The sequence below is a fragment of the Rhinolophus sinicus genome, linkage group LG11, assembly GCF_036562045.2.
Source record: "Rhinolophus sinicus isolate RSC01 linkage group LG11, ASM3656204v1, whole genome shotgun sequence".
Lineage (NCBI taxonomy): Eukaryota > Metazoa > Chordata > Mammalia > Chiroptera > Rhinolophidae > Rhinolophus > Rhinolophus sinicus.
The window spans coordinates 32,798,860-32,815,159 of record NC_133760.1 but is presented as its reverse complement, the minus strand read 5'-3'; the positions used below and the strand labels follow the sequence as shown (position 1 = coordinate 32,815,159).

General features: G+C 47.7%; 4 protein-coding genes across 6 annotated transcripts in view; 1 reads left to right on the top strand and 3 right to left on the bottom strand.

Moving 5' to 3' along the window:
• Positions 1-863: 863 nt before the first annotated feature.
• Positions 864-5,441, bottom strand: DPEP2NB (DPEP2 neighbor). Its single transcript, XM_074314703.1, has 2 exons — positions 4,928-5,441; positions 864-1,783 (listed from the first exon to the last, which is right to left on the bottom strand). The coding sequence occupies exons 1-2, from the start codon at positions 4,977-4,979 to the stop codon at positions 1,479-1,481; spliced, it is 357 nt and encodes a 118-aa protein (XP_074170804.1). The 5' UTR covers positions 4,980-5,441; the 3' UTR covers positions 864-1,478.
• A 126-nt stretch (positions 5,442-5,567) lies between these two features.
• Positions 5,568-7,431, bottom strand: DDX28 (DEAD-box helicase 28). The gene has a single exon (XM_074314685.1). It carries the CDS (start codon positions 7,374-7,376, stop codon positions 5,754-5,756), a length of 1,623 nt encoding a protein of 540 aa, XP_074170786.1. The 5' UTR covers positions 7,377-7,431; the 3' UTR covers positions 5,568-5,753.
• The window catches only part of DUS2 (dihydrouridine synthase 2), a 38,624-nt gene continuing 29,733 nt past the window's right edge, over positions 7,410-16,300 (top strand). The window contains exons 1-3 of one of the 3 annotated variants that reach the window (XM_074314689.1): positions 7,410-7,492; positions 8,023-8,167; positions 13,116-13,258. In XM_074314689.1, coding sequence (XP_074170790.1) covers positions 13,133-13,258 — 126 coding nt within the window. In that variant the 5' untranslated portion in view covers positions 7,410-7,492; positions 8,023-8,167; positions 13,116-13,132. Of the gene's footprint in view, positions 7,493-8,022; positions 8,168-10,759; positions 10,849-13,115; positions 13,259-16,300 lie in introns of those variants that run through there. The other 2 variants (XM_074314688.1, XM_074314690.1) reach the window with 2 other exon arrangements.
• LOC141567496 (protein POLR1D-like) lies at positions 10,259-10,777 on the bottom strand. The gene has a single exon (XM_074314702.1). The coding sequence runs from the start codon at positions 10,775-10,777 to the stop codon at positions 10,274-10,276; it is 504 nt and encodes a 167-aa protein (XP_074170803.1). The 3' UTR covers positions 10,259-10,273.

The following is a 16,300-nucleotide window of genomic DNA, read 5'->3' as shown; positions in this document are numbered from 1 at the left end:
CCTAGTCTAATCCCTCCCATGACTTCCCATCACACTTAAGAGCCACACTCTTCACCATGACTGACAAGGCCCACTATGGTCAGGGCCATGCCTGCCTACTTCCATCACATCTTTCATTATTTTCTCTTTCCTCTCCAGCCACACCAGCCTTTCTGCTGGTCCTAGAACAGGTCAGCCTCATTCCTACTTCAAGGTCTTTGCACTTGCCATTTCCTGCTCCAGGAATACTTTTCTTCCAGCTCCTCACCTGACTCCCTCACATCTCCACTGAAGTGTCACCTCCTCAAAGCTTTCTCTGACTGCCTTGTATAACCTAACACGCCCCCATCACTCTAGCCTTTTATCCTATTTTCTTTATAGTAATTATAATTACTTGAAATGATATTGTTTACTTATGTATCTCTTCCTTTAGTTTGCGGGTGACTTGAGGAGAGGGGCTTTGATGATCTCATTCACCAAAATATCCCAAGCAACCAAAACATCCCAATTTATTGAGCATAGGTGCTCAATAAGTATTTGTTGAATAAATGGATAGACGGATGGGTTGATTGATAGTTGGAATGGCATCTTCTCAGTCCTGTCTCTCTTACACACACATACACACACACACACCACAGGGAAGTACTCATCAGTCTCTGCATTTCTTAAAGAACCTGACTGTGTCTTGCCCCAATTTGCACAGGTGTCATTGCAGGAGCCACATAGAAGTTGCACCCAAGGGTCCTTTTTGGAGCAGGTCTTACAGGACCAGGTACCTCATTTGGGAATGTACTTGAAGGAAACAGAAAGGTTTGGGGCCTGGCCTTGGACAACTGGATTTCAAGTCAGACAGTTACAGAAAATCATTTTATTGAGCAGTCAAGGACCCCACTAGGGTCAGAAAGGCTGGGAGTAAAGGAACATGTGAGACTCAGAAGGGGTGCTGCTCGACTCTATCCATCTTGTTCCTACTCCAGGGAGCAAGTCTTCCTGGGTCTCTCTATTCTATTTCCTGAGACCCCAGGTGGGAGGCTCCTGGGTAGCCAGGGATTGCTTCATTTAGTTTTAAGAATCCCAGCTCTTCATGGTTTGTGTTGGTGGTCGCTGGCAATGACTCCAGGCAGGAGCCCATCTGGTACACTAGGCCTTGCTAAGGCCACTCTGCACCCTCTCACTACTCCTGGGTCCTACTTGGCTCATAGAGTGCAGACTTTTCTTTCTTCTGCCCAAGAAGGGACTCCTGAGGATTGAGTAGAGGAACGTCAGGTTTTCTTCCAGGCCAGCGTCAGTCCTGGGATGTTCAGAGTAGCCTCTCATTTCAAACGTCAGTTTCTGAGGCTCCTTGACCATGGGCGTTTAGCATGGAAGGAGGCTGCTAGCTGAGGAAGGCTCAGCCAGAACAGCACAGATTGTGCCCAGTGGTGGACAGCAGGATTCACTGCCGGAAGAGGCATTAGCTGTCTTAGGCAACTAAACGTTTGCCCTCTCTACAGAGTGCGTTAGCCAGCAAGCTTCTGCGGGGTCAGCCTCCCGACACCGTGCTGCAATTTCCGAATTTTGGGGCTGGAACAACCTAAGTCTTTGTCTGCCTCTGCCAGGACTCGGCGTCTCTTGGGGGTCCGACTGGGGACTGGCTTCTTTGCTTCCACCTTTGCTGGGGTGGCCACAGGAGCATCCCCATAGACCCGGTAGCCACCAACCAGGCAGTATGTCTCCCCATGCCAGCCCATCTGGGTTTCGCCATATCCTTGGTAGAGGACATGGTAGTGACCAGGTGTAGGAGGAAAAATGGGAGCCACTGCTGCTGGAAAGAAAATCAGAACAGATGAGTCACTTCTGCTGTACACTGTCCTGCAAGGACATCCCCTCTCTCATCTTTCTCCCAGTTTCTGGCTGAAGAATTCTAATTTGCTTGGCATCCAAAACACAGCCTTGCCCTATCACCCCTCAGAGTCCCCTAGAGAAGGGATGTTGGCTGCAAAAGCAATTCTGTGGGGCCTATGGCCACAGCAGGAGACCAGAAACTCTGTTCCCCATTCCCAGAGAAAACCGAACCCGAATATAATTGCAACCAGGATCCCCTTCATCTTTCCCACAACAGAGAAAAGTTTTCTTAAGTTCTGTCACTTCTGAGGCTTTAATGGAAATGCTTTTCAAGAGTTGGAAAAAAATAATCTAATATAAATCAGTTAAGAACTATTTCTACCTTGGCAACTCTTCTTGGGCCCCATTCATATTGCCTACTTCAACCACACTGAACTCTGGCCCTCTGATACTTTTATCTAGATTAGAAAAAGGCCAAATACTGAGGCAGACTGACCAGTAGGTTAAGAGGCAGATTCTGGGTGCCAAGTCTAGGCTCACATCAACCCAACCTCCTGGGACACCATTTCCTCAGCCCTCCAGTCTCAGTATCACTTCATCACTCCCCTGGGCTCTTTTCTTCTTCCCATCGATATGACACCACCCTTTTCTCCAGTACTCAGCAGCTCAGTCTGGGATGTGTTTGAGAGGACCCAGGTGGATGTCTACGTGACAGTGCAGAGAAGGTGCCTGGGTTTGAAGGTGAGGTTCATGAGCGGCCATCAGCAGCTCTTCCTCAAACTGCTCCATTTATCATTTGCCAACAAAAATGCACTTGACTTTTGTTAAAAGGCCAATCAGTAAAGGGTCTGAATGGAAGCATCTTATAGTCTGATGGAGAAAACTACATTTATAAAGATTAGAACCTTTATGAACATTTGCCAAGGGGAAGACATTGCAATGTCCTCAGCAGTAAGCAGGAACACTGTGGATCCCTGAGGGGGTCCCAGGCCACTCATATTACTTACAGCTAGGCAAGTTCTGAGGTGTGGGCAAGCCCAAAAGCAACATGTCGCAGCCAGGTGAGGTTGTCTATATACCAATGCCTCTTGTACAGATGCCTGGCTTAGGCCTACCTGCTGTGCTGTACTCCCAGGGGACAGAGGACAAGTTAGAGTGAATATAGAAGATCCGGTCAGACATCTCTCTTTCAGGCAACCAAACAGATTGGTATCTAGTAAAGAACTGGTAGGGAAGTTCCCCCTAGAGCACCATGTTTGCTTAGTTACACTGCCATGGAAACTGTGAGAAGGCCTGTGCGGTCATCACTACCAGGTGAGGTCACAGAAGGGATCTGTGACTTGAAGGATGGCTTCAGGCTCTGTGGAGAGCAGGGTGGAGGTAGAGGCACCTTGCCTGGGCCATCACACCTGGCACACCCCATCCATGCCCTAGTCAAGTAGCTACTCCCTGTGGAGCATACCTGTGGGCTGGCATAGCCCCAGGGACCATAGGAGGGCAAGAGAAACCCACATTCTGAGATTAGCGTTAGAGGCAAGATTAACCTGAGACACAGCTAGGTTGTATGGCATTGACCCTAAGAATTCAACAATTGGAGAGGCAGAGATGTATGTGGACTGGGGAATCACGGACGGCTCCTTGGTGGTGAGCCTGAAGGACAAGGGAGATTTGGACGTGTGGAGAAGAGAGGGAAGACATTTCAGCTGGGAAGAATAAAAGCAAAGTCAAGCTCTTCTCGACCTTGTCCTACCTCAAATGTAAATTCATAGAACCCTCATGTTTTTAGAACTGAGAGCTCAAAAAAACTAAGAGGTTAAGGGGCCTACCCAAGACTACGTAGGTAGTGGAGAGATATTCTGCTAAACGGTAGTAAGGACAAGCTCATCACTTTTCAAAGTCACACTGGGAGAGATGCTAAAGGTGCTCCAAGGCAAAATGAGGGTCATGAATGTTCACAAACTGGGAGTGACGGGCCCATTTTAATATGAAATTCAAAACAAATTCCTGACAAAATGATATAATACAAAATGACAACCCAACCATTATACTCCTCTCTCCTTCCAAAAGGGAAATAATGACAATCACGTGGCCACCATGAAAGGATGAGATATGGGCGCAGCAGCAGCAGCCCAGGTGAAAAACACGGTCAATACTGTGAAGAGGTGCTACTAAAAGACGATTTGGTCCTACTCAGGGGAGGAAATAGACAACTCTGCCCTTAGCATGATCAGACCCATAGCAAGAAACCATATTTGGGGCACCCTTTGATACAGTGTGGCCAAGAACTTACTAGCAATGAGAGAGAACCTCCCTTAAGAGAGGGCTCCCTATCACTGAACTTTAATAAGCAAAGGTGGGACATTTGTTTACTGGGGCTGTTGCAGAGGGGATGCGATCAGGAGGTAGATTGCCTAGGTTACTGTTTTAGAGTTGGGCAACTCTGGTTGAGAACCACAGGACCTACTCCTAAGTTGCTTGAATTAGCATAGTGCATGTTAGGACAGATGAAACCAGGCCTAATTAGAGCCGACTACCTTTGGGAAGTGGCAGGAGATAAAATGTGAAGAAGGCTCTGGAGGAGGTTCGTACTGGCAGGTGGGCCAGCATGAGGCCACTCAGATTTCCCAAGATGCCAGAGAGATTGTCTGGGAGCATCACTCTGATCTGGGGAGGCTACTGGTATCTCCTGTAAGGAGCTGGCTGGGCCTCTGGGGAAGGCAGAATAGCATAGACAAATGGTTTATCAACTTAAGAGAGCTTGAGACCCACCTAGGAATTCCACAGAACAATTTAAAAATACTTATATGAGAATTATTGGGCCAACAAACCCTAAGAAAACATCCAGATCTGGAGTGGGGCTCAAGAATCTGCACTTTTAACAAGTTTCCTGGGCAGTTCTGCCACAGGGGCTCGTGGATAGTGACCAAATTATTGTCTAAACTGAGTCACTTTTGAGAATCAAAGTGGGCAATATTAAAAACTGTGTTAGGCATAGATGTAAATACAGAATAGTCAAGAAAAACAGAGATGTAGTTATTCTATGCATGAATCACATTTGAGAAAAGCTAACATGGTGAAGAATAAATACAACCCTTGGTGCAGACAGACCAGATTCTGTACTTACTGTGTGATTCTGAGCAAAGTTCTTTTATCCTTCGGCGCCTCAGTTTCTTCATATGGAAAAGAGCTGATTTTACATTTAGTGCAATATTCTCTTTTGGCAAAGGTTGCCTTGACCCCTTTGTTCTCGGCAACCTTATCTTTTTCAGTGTGCAAGTATTTTTAAGTTGTTTTATGGAGTATTCTATTTGACTCTCAATTATTATTTTAGGCCAAGATTATGTAATGTTGCAGAGACTGGAACCTAGGCTATAGAGAGATGCTATATGCATCTGGGAAAGAAGGCAGAGACTGGAAAACCAGCCAATACTTCTGTCAGTCTGCCTTTTATTCTTCTGCCAGTATTTCCCAGAGTGATTTCACCGAGTGCCCAAGGTTGCCCTGGGCCTTGTTGGTTGGTGAAGAAAATTTCTCTACCTTTAGTCACATCCCCTTTTCCATCTCGTGAGGGTGCTTAATTGATGTTTTAGGGGCAGGAAATAAAATCTAAATGTTTACGAATTGAAACATCAATTGAAAGAGCCTCTGTCCTAGGTGTGGTAGCTTGGAGTGTGAGATTTCTCAGAATCCGATGAGTTCTGCCCCAGTAGTAACTATTATTAGCAGAGACCCATAAAAACATTGTTAGAAATCATGACATAATACAAAGTCAAAAAATCTACTTTATTTTTCACAAGGGATGAGAAAGACTACAGAGCCATGCTCAGTAGCTCATCCTCCAATGCTGGACAGCAGCTTCCCAGACGTTCAGGGAAGTGACTGGGCAGAGTGTTCTACTGACAAGTGTGCTCACCCACCCAGCACACAGGCAAAACTCCATTAGGGCACATTTAAGCCAGCTGGGGCAAAGGCTCTCTTACTGAGGACTCTAGTCCTGGAAGGCTTCTCTTCCGGCGAGCTGCCAGCTCAATCTTCTGAACCAGGCTCACATCCCAGGGATGAGTAACAAAGCTGATGACAGTTCCTGGCACCTTACTCCCCACACGGCCCACCCTCCCTGCTCTGTGGATGTAATCTTGTAGGGTGAGGGGGAAATCATAATTGACAACTAGCTCCACATTGGTACTGTCCAGACCCCGAGAGGCTATGTCTGTGCAGAGAAGTATGTCTCGGGAGCCCTTCTGGAAGGACTGGAAGATACCTGCCCTCATTGAGGCTGGCATTTGTCCCTGCAGCCTTAGGTGCTGGATTTTGTGGTCATCCAGAATATATCCTAGCCAGTTCACAGTGCTGGAGCTATTACAGAACACCAGAACAGTTCCGGAGGGGCCAGTCCGACGTGCTCTGTCATGCTGCTTGAGGATCTGCACCAACTCAGCCACCTTCTCTGCTCCCTTCAGCCTCATAAATGTCTGTTTGACATGAGGCATGATACAGTGGAGCTTGGAGCTGGTGATGGTGGTTAGAGAGTCTGAGCTGGCAACTTTACTCAGCAGCTGGCCTACACCTTCGGGAAATGTGGCCCCCACCAGCACCAACTGAGCTTTGGGATTGAAGGGGTCTTTTAAGTCATCTGGGCCTTCTGCTATATGGCTCTTCTCCAAGATGTAGTCCACGAGTTCCAGGAAACTTGCATCCAACAGTGTGTCTGCCTCATCCAACACCAAGTAGGACAGCTGCTCCAGGCTGACCAGTTGACGTTTCAGGGCTTTCCACAGAGCCCCCGGAGTAGCCACTAGCACATCTGCTGGAGGTTGTTTGGACAGTTGCAGCCTGATCCTACTCATGCCATGGGCTCCCCCTAACTTCCGCACCTGGAATCCCAAGGAGAAGCCTAAGGGCTGGGCCACGGCCTGCACCTGTTCAGCTAATTCTCGCGAAGGCACAAGGACCAGGCCTCGGGGAGCAGGGATAGTGAAGGAGTCCAGGTTTGGCCGGCCTAAGAGCCGTTGAAGCAGAGGTAGTAGGTAGCTGAGGGTCTTGCCACTGCCTGTTTCCGCGGCGCAAAGGATGTGGCGGCCGCGAAGTAGTGGTGGGATGGTACTTGACTGCACGGTGGTAGGCCGAACGACTTCGGGAGCAACCTCCCGTAGTGCTCGCAGCACGGGGGACTCCAGACCCAGATCGGCAAAGCTGCCCTCAGACGAGAGGTTCCGTAGCGCTGGCGCCTCGTGTTGTGCGCGCTCGATGGAGAAGTGGTCCCAGCGGGCACGCCGATTCTTCCAGCCCCGCGAAGCGAGTGGCGCGGTCTCCCAACGAGCCAGCGTGAGGCGCGCCGGCTGGTTTAACTCCGGCCGCCGCGCGGAGATCAGCAGCCGGCCAGGTCGCACCAGCACCGGCCGCGGGGGGCTCCGCCGCCCGCTATGCCGTTGTTCCTGCCGCCGCAGTAGAGTCCGTGGGATGCGCACCACGGGCAGGGGCTCGTCGGGACCGCTAACTGCCAGGTCCCGTCGAGGCGACAGAAGCAAACGAACCGTGAGTAATGAAAGCCGCGGCGGCGGTGCTAGAGCCATAGTCTCCTGCGTGCCGAGGCGCACGGCAGTGACGTCACGGGCGCGCCAAGCCTTGCAGATGGTGGCTGGCGCGGCTCAGTAGGGCACGCACGCGGAATTGGCGAACCGGGAGGAAGGTGCGATATCTGTAGAGTTTGGCAGCGGCGAGGTCTGTAGGTCCGAATAGGGGTTGGCGACAACCAGACCCGGGCCATCCTTGGGGAAAGTCGCGCAAAGGAGGCAGGACCGGGGTCTGGCGGTACGCGGCGACGGGGCCCTGGCCTTAGGGACCAGGAGGGCGGAGGGCTTCTGGCCATTGGGTGTCGCATCCCTGCGATTCTCCTTTATCGCCCTCACCGCCCCTGTGATGGCTTGTCCAGTGCTGGTCTCACTCTGTAAACTCCGAGGGTCCGGCGATGTTTTCCCAGATGTGTACCCCGCGCAAAGTCTGGTAATAAATGTTTATTGAGAGTGAATGAATGAGCAGGCCTGGTGGCCGAGATAAGCAAGGGCCAGATGTGGTAGATCTAGACGCACCCATCCCATCCCTTACCCCCACCCAGCTGAGATCTCAGAGGGCAAGCTGGTAGCCTTCGCTTATTCTCTCTGAAGAACTTCAAGCTTTGTTTCAAGTGGACTCATCTCCTCATGCGCTTTTCCTTTTCAGCTGAGGTTCACTCTCCACTCCGTTGTCACTCGACCCAACTTCTCATCCAGAACCCACCACTTTGCTCACCTCCACTGGCTTCCCAGTCAGATACCTAAATTCCTTGAATAGTGAGGAGGGCCTTGCTACCCTACGGAGTGATCAGGTATGTGGCTTGTCTCATATAGTCCTGGTCAGGAAGGATATTGTACTTGAATTCAGAGGTTCAGGTTGCAAAAAACCCCTACACTATTCATACTTCTTGAACAGATCTGGAAAGTGAGTGTCAGATCTTTTCTGTAGTTCCAGTGCCTGGGCCCAGAGACAAAGTACATGCAGATTAACCATCTAGGAGGGTCGTAACATATGGAGAAAGTGTTTAGTTTTATCAAATACCATTAAAAAGAACTTTTAAAATTTCAGATACCATTTTGATACATGAGTAGACTTTCTGAGGAGTTACCTGTTAAACCAGCAGAGGAGAGAGTTTTGAGTAATGACAGTGAAGTCATTCATTTGGACCCCACCTTCCGCCCTGGGACATTTGACAATGGCTGGAGACATTTTTAGTTGTCACATCTAGGCAGGTGTTACTGGCATCAAGTGGGTAGAGGCCAGGGATGCTGTTTGTTAAACATCGTACAATGCACAGGGTGGCACCCCACAGAAAAGAACTATCTGGCCCAAAATGTCAGTAGTTTGCTGTTAAGAAACTCTGGATAGAGGATGAGGACTGAAGAGAGGCTGAGGTTATTACATGTATTCTCACTTCAGATAGGCTCATTTACAAAACTCTTGTTCTAGCCCTGCCCCATTCCCAGAATCTGTCACAGGCACACTGATACCATGTTTGTCATGCCCTTGGGATCAGGAACCTTGGGGACCCCTGAAAATCATATACGTAGGAAAGAGTGATTCAAGAAGGTACAGCTGCAGAACAGAAGTTTAGGGAGAACAAAACTGTTCTCATGTATTTGGGGAATGTGCCAGATGGAAAAGAGAAGGCAAAACTGGGAAAATGAAAAAGCCTGATAATGAGAGCAATTAACATTGACTAAGTCCTTAACTGTGCGCCAAGAATCATTGTGCATCGTGGCATTTACTCTTCACAGTATCCCACCCGACATAGATTCTGGTGGAGCCTCATATTCTAGAAGGAGAAGCTGAGCCTTGACTAGGTTAATTAATCCCAGTTTCGGGCAGAGTTGGGATTCCAGTGCAGGTTTGTCTGATTCCAGAGTTCAGAATCTTAACAATGATATGCTATATCACCTCTTCTTACAAATATAATGGATCATTTTAGTTTTTCCCTTATTTACACATGTTTTGAGTGGGAAATAGGATAATTCTCTAAATAGTTAACCCGAATTGACTTGCATTTTCACTCTTTGTATTTTAAAGAAATTGCTTTTTAAGCGAGGTCAGTTTCTAGGAAAATTGACGTGGAGGGGACTAGTCAAGTTTTTTCCATTCATTGCTCTCCCTGAATAGTGTATATTCAATCTGAAGGCCTTATAATTAATGGGATGTTATTTTTTTTTTTGCCTTGTAAACACATTTATATTTAAAATTAAGATTTCTGAAACAATGATACTAAGAGTGGTATTATAGGTCTTTAGCTAAATAAGACATAGCATTAAAATAATTATGTTCATTTTAATTTTGGGGGGTTCTTTTAAAAGCACCACTTAAAACTTACATAGTCAAAAAGAATTAAGTATAGAAAAATTGTTCTAACTGAGGAATACGTCTGAGATTGCACAAGGAACAACAGAATCATTTTCAAGCTCTGCTCATTGACACAGAGCACTAACTTCCAAGCCATTTTGACAATTTCCCATATTGTTCACTGAAAGGAAAACAAAGGCAGAGTTATGAAAGAGTTCCTTGGTAGATTTCTAGCCCTTGGAAGGCTACAACTTTTCTGAAATATGATTACTGGCCAGGTGATTTCTAAATTTTAAGTTTGTCACCCAAAAAGGTAAAGTATAGGATTTATAAGTATTTCATTTTTGGAGAAATTTTGAGAAATGACCACATGTGCAGCACATCAAAAAAATTGCAACTAGTTTTTACAATCTCTGAAAACCTTTACATTCTAGACGTATTTTGAAACCAACTTCTAAACAAGACAGAATAGAAACAATACATATGTATACCACTGCTGAAGTAGCTTAAACCTGCCAACACATCTTCAGAGCAAGTCTCTCTATACTAATTTCCCTGGAGAGTTTCTAGGTCATTTTCTGCGTGTTTCACAACAAAGGACCTACTATAAAAAAATCACTCTTAGATGTTTGCTTTGCCAACTCAAGGTCTGTCCCTGATAACCCTTTCTGCAGAGCCCCAGTCCCAGAAATAACAGCACTCGTGGCTGGGGACAGTCATGCTCACTTTCCGTCCTGCCTGATCGCTTGTTTGACTGCTTTTTGTACTTGTCCTGGCTGCTCTGCTCCCTTGGTGGAGAATGACGGGCTGTGCCTCGGGCTCGGAAGCTGTGTTTGTAAGGGTGGGCTCTGTGCTTCTTCCGGTTTTCTTCTTTCTGGTTCTGGCTTTCCTCAGGTTCCTTATCGCCCTCTTTTTGTTCAGGGTCTTGCTCTTTATGGGAGGGCAGTGTGTTCTTAATTGTGTTAATTAGAAATCTTTTATTTGTGCCAGCAAGAGGACACCTCATCCAACCCATAGCTCCCATTGTTTCTGCTCTCGTTTTCCCACGTTTTGCCTCTTTAAGCAGTTCATCTATTGCTTTCCTCTCCAGTTCCTGGTCCTCTTCCATCTCTGGGGCAGCTTCCAGGATCCTCAGGTGGTGCTGGCGGACGAGAGGCTCTGCCCCATACCGCGAAACGTGTGAGTGAAGCAGGAAGGAAGGCTAATGGGATGTTATATCCACCTAATTGAAGTTAAGGTTACTGAGAAAAAAATTGGGAGTAATCAAAATGTCACAGAGGAAGGCGGCTGGTTAGCTCAGTTGGTTAGAGTGTGGTGCTCTTAACAACAAGGTTGCAGGTTCGATCTCCCCATGGGCCCCTGTGAGCTGCACCCTCCACAACTAGATTGCAACAACTACTTGACTTGGAGCTGATGGGTCCTGGAAAAACATACTTAAGTAAATAAAAACTTAAAAAATGTCACAGAGGAGACCAGGTCTTAAAAGAATAGTATAAGAGATTAATAGTGTGCAACTAAAATGGTGACCTGGGTGTGATCTCAGGGAAGGATGAGTGGTTGTGACAGTCCCTGGGAAAGGGTGGGGGTTGCCTAGCTTCTCTGAGAGGAGCCTTCTGGGAGGCAGGGCCTGTCAGGCACTGCTGCCAGTGTGTCAGAGGGAGTTCCCAGTATAAGCACCCTATATGAGGGTGTCCTCCCAGCCACCACACAGGTGTTCAGTCACACTTTATGAAGCAGCTGCTAAGGGCCAGGTATTGGGCTTAGCGTTAGAAACCTGGTGGTGAGCTAAGGAACCACGTTCTTATCCTTGTGGAATTTGTAGTCCTGGTGGTCTATAGTAGGAACTGGGGGTTGAAGAAGAGACCACACGAATAAGTGTGGATACATGGATTGTAACTGAGTTTATAGGAAACACAAGGTCTTTCCCTGGTCACAGAGTGTGTGACCAGGGACCTGAAGTTAGATTGTCCTGTAGGGAAGCATATACAAAGAGGGGGCATTCAAGGTCAAGAGGATCTTAGGAAGAGCATTCCAGACAGAGGGAACTGCAAGTGTGTGGGCCCTAGGGCAGCAGAGAGCTTGTTGTGGGAGACTTTAAAAGAAGGCCAGGGTGGCCAGAGCAGAGAGTGAGGGGGAGAGAGGCTCAAGGTAAGGCTGGCGAGGTGGGCAGGGACAGGTCATGCAGGGCTTCATGGGCCATTAGAAGAGTTTGGGATTTATTCTGAACTCAGAGGGAAGCCACTGAAGGGTATAAAGAGGGAGTGACATTGTCAGAATTGCCTTTTAAGATGCCATTCTGGGGGCAGCCAGATGGCTCAGTTGGTTAGAGCCCGAGCTCTGAACAGCAGGGTTGCCGGTTTGATTCCCACATGGGCTAGTGAGCTGCGCCCTCCACAACAATGAGCTGCCGCTGATCGGCTGGTGGGGCAGCCAGATGGCTCAGTTGGTTAGAGCACAAGCTCTTAACAACAAGGTTCCTGGTTCAATTCCCGCATGGGACGGTGGACTGTGCCCCCTGCAACTAAAGATTGAAAATGGCAGCTGGACTTGGAGCTGAGCTGCACCCTCCACAACTAGATTGAAGGGCAACGACTTGGAGCTAATAGGCCCTGGAGAAACACACTGTTCCCCAATGCTTCCCAATAATAATAACAATAATAATAATAATAATAATAATAAAAGATGCCATTCTGGCTATTGTGAAGAAAATGGATAGGAGCAAGAGTAGACTTGGGAAACCCATTCGGAGGCTGGCTTCGTGTGCAATGGTGGCAATGGAATGGAGCAAAGCAGATGAATGGGAATTATATTTTGAAGGTTACTTCAACAGGAATTAGTCATGGATTGGATGTGGGAGATTGGTTCCAGGACCCTCCCCACCTGCATACCAAAATCTGCTGATACTCAAGTCCCTTATGTAAAATGATGTAGTATTTATATGTAACCTATATTTTCATATAGGCAGGGCATGTCTACACATCATTCATGTAGATTTAGTGTAGTGCTCATTATGTGGCAAATTCAAGTTTTGCTTTTGAGAACTTTCTGGGATTTTTTTTCTGAATATTTTTGATCTGCAGTTGGTTTAATCCATAGATGTGAAACCCATGGATACGGAGGGCCTACTGTACCAATTTTCCAACATACTATCTAATTTATCTATTTGTTAGGCTTATTGTGTTTTGCCTGTGTTCCCCAACCAGAAGGAAAGCTCTACCAGAGCAGGAAGTTGTCTCTAATGTATCCCAAAAGACTAGGACAGTAACTCACAGACTAGGCACTTAGTAAATATTTGTTGGATGAATGAATGAGCATGTGTTATTTTTATGATCAGAGGTAAGGAAAACAAGGTGCTATGTGTTGGGAGGAGGAAGGAAAGCCTGTTGTGGGTAACAGAAGAGATTTTCTCCACTTGAATTTCTGACTCTTGTTTTCCCTTTCTTCAGGCTGTAGCAGAAGAGGAATGATTGTAAATAGCCTCTCACTGTGCTACCACAACAAACTCATCTTAGCCCCTATGGTTCGGGTCGGGACTCTTCCAATGCGGCTGCTGGCCCTGGACTATGGAGCGGACATTGTATACTGTGAGGTAAGGGGCTTCTGATTTTCCTGGAAAGCTTTTCCGTAAGCACAGTCTCCCCATCTGTGGGTGGAAGTGGTCAGGAGTGGAGGAGTGGCAGAATGGGCCCTGACTTCACAGGTGCTCACGGAAGGCAGCAGGAGACAAAGACGCATGACACTTAGGAGTTCTGTGAGCCCAGCTGAGGGCCAGGAGCTGGGGTAGTGTGGAGGCATTGTGGGATACCTGGGCCAGGTGGCTAGATGAGCCTTGTGTCAGGTCACTGCCCTGGCCTTTATAGGATTTAATACACATTCAGCACATGAGTGAATGATCTCAAAGTTAGGAAGAGAAGAAAGCGGACCAAATTCAGGCTGGGGAAGCTGGATGAGTTTGGTTTGGGGAGCCATGGGATTTTTCTGGTGGCAGTAGCTAGTGGGCCAGTTATTTGCTGACTGCTCTGGAGAATATTAGAACTTTCCAGATTTAGAAAGCATGTACAAGGAAAAACAGAATTACAGGAGTAGCTGATACTAGCTAGTGAGGGAGTGTGACCAATGGTTCTCAATAGGGCATGTATCAGAATTACCTGGATAGTGTCCCCTCAACCCCTCATCTTGATATGTCTTCCTAGTGGGTGTGAGAAGTTTAAGAAAAGCTACCCAAGTGCTTTTGACATTTCCATCTTTTAAAGCCACTGGGGGTAGGGTGGGGACTGTGGCTCTAGAGGGCAATACAAGGAATCCTTATGATGAAACTATTCTGTGTCTTAACCTGTATAAACGTCAATATCCTTGTTGTGACAATTGTACTATAGTTTTGTACGACGTTACCACTGGGGGAAATTGGGCAAAGCATACATAGCCTCTCACATTCTTACAACTGCTCATGAACCTCTAAATATCTCAAAATAAAAAGTTTATTTAAAAAGAAAGGCACTGGTGCAGAGAGAAGGAAGGGCTAAAGAGGGGATTTGGAGAGAATATACCCTTATGCACTGGATGTGTGTTCACGTGGGGGGATAGCAATTAATGATAGAAAGGTAAAAGAGTGAGAGAAATAGGCAAATTAACAAGAGTTTAGTGTCAGGGAAGGCAAAAGTCAAGTCTATCAACTATGTCAGATGATGCAGAGAAATCCAATTGCAAAAAGACCAAGAAGGCATTTGATTTTAAAATTAGGTGATTTGAAGACGGTTGTGAAACATAGACGTGAACACTTACAGGGTTAATGCGTTGAGGACTGAGCAGCAAATGAGGAAATAGAAGTCGGGTTGCTGACTGTCCCCACAGGTGTTCAAGAGGTGAAGGCAGATATCTGGAAGCTGGGTGGATGGGAATCATGTTGTTGTTTTTTTGCTTTTTTGTGGTGTTTTTTTTTAGGTGATCTGTATGTTTATAGCATAAGAGGAAGGAGTTAGCAGTGAGGGCAGGCATGAAGATTTGGGGGATGGGTAGGGCCAGGTCTTGAAGAGGACAGGATTCTTGATGAAGGGGTGGGACCTGCCTTCCTCCAAGACTGGTCAAGGAGGAGATGGGGAAGATGATGGTAGGGAGGGAAGCTGAAGGGTTTTTCCTGAGAGACCTGTTTTATGTAGAAAGCCAGTCTTCCATTGGAAATGAGGGTGGCAGGAGTGGGGTAGGGACTTGAGGAAAGAAAGTGAAGCTGTTTTGGTTCTGTTCCCCTAGGGAAGGGTTTGCAGCTTTCTGGGAGGAGAGCTGAGAAGCCTAGCAGGGGGATGCCCATCGCTGGTGATTGGCGTGCCAGTATCTAAGCAGGGCAGGGAGGGGCAGAGGCATCCAAGGTGCTGGCAAGGGGAAATGGGAGGGAGGGAGTATGTGTTGTCCAAAGGTGGGAGTCAGAAAGGGAGGTCCCAGGGTCCAGGGTCACAGAGGCCCAAGACTTGACTCTTAAGTGGTTTGTCGATGTGGAGGCAAGGAGGTCCAAGAAATGTGAGCTGGACTGTTAGGGTACATCCAGAAGCCTTCCACGTTGCCAGTGTGCGCCCAGGGCAGGGAAGAACCTGTTCCCAGAGGCCAGTCCCGGGGGAATGCGGTAGCACACTGAGCATTATTCATCTGCTCACTCCTCCTTGAGCCAACACTCAGGCCCTTGGTCAGCCATGGATTAGGTAAAACGATTCCTGGTTAGCACCCTCTTTGCGCTCCATAAAAGCCTCTTGGGTTTGGAAGGGGATTGGGGGCAGGGACTGTAAAGAATCATGGACTCAGAGCCTGACGATTGGGGACCAAAAAGACCAAATCCCAGAAACTTAGATAGCTGTTAACTTTCTTTGCTTGTGATAACCCCCCTCCCCCCGACCCCCAGGATGATACCAGAGGGACATGCTATCTCGTCATCCACTTAGTTCATATTTACCAGGAAGGTCCTGCAGGATGACTCAGGCTCGGGGCAAGCCCCCTGCTTCTTCCTTGCTGCCCCAACTCTCTCTCTGTCCTGCTGTACCCTTCCCGTGATCACTTCCAGGCCCAGGGTGTATGGTGTCCCTCTCCTTTCTGCCTGTGCTTTGCATACAGTCTCCATCGATTATTTGCAGGCGGCAGGCTGGCTGGCCCGCCACCCTCTGGCGGGAGTAGGTGGCTGGGCCCTAAGTCCTGGACAAGGCACAGTGTGGTGCCTGGTGCCCCCTGGTGTGTCCAGAGGGGCTCTGCAAGCCAGCATTATTGTGTTAGCTGCCTTGATGATCTTAACTGGGCTCACAGGAGATGCCTGGTTGGTAGGATTAGATAGTCAAACGACCCCACCCGCCTCAGAGGACAGACGATAGGTCCTAGGTATGCCAGGCAGGCAGGCACCTCCTTAAAGGCCCTGCAAATCCCATAGCAGCTGGAGGTGAAGAAAGCGTGAACCAGCAAAAGTCAGGGAAGCAGTAGTCTGATTCCCTTCCAAAGTCTGCCCTATTGACAGGAGTTTTCCAGGAGTTCCTCACCTGTCACGTTTCTATTCCTTTTTATGAGACCAATGAGACTTGAGTGACCCAGGCTGTGAGGGGACACTATACCTTTTAATAAGCAGGATCAAGGGAGAAGGCACTGTTCTTTTTTTTTTTTT

Bases quoted from the DNA above. Each gene is read 5' to 3' on its own strand.
- DPEP2NB (XM_074314703.1), bottom strand. From the start codon at position 4,979: ATGAAGAAACTGAGGCGCCGAAGGATAAAAGAACTTTGCTCAGAATCA. The intron at 1,784-4,927 runs GTAAGTACAGAA...TTTTCTTTCCAG, and splicing joins ACTTTGCTCAGAATCACACA to CAGCAGTGGCTCCCATTTTT.
- DDX28 (XM_074314685.1), bottom strand. From the start codon at position 7,376: ATGGCTCTAGCACCGCCGCCGCGGCTTTCATTACTCACGGTTCGTTTG.
- LOC141567496 (XM_074314702.1), bottom strand. From the start codon at position 10,777: ATGGAAGAGGACCAGGAACTGGAGAGGAAAGCAATAGATGAACTGCTT.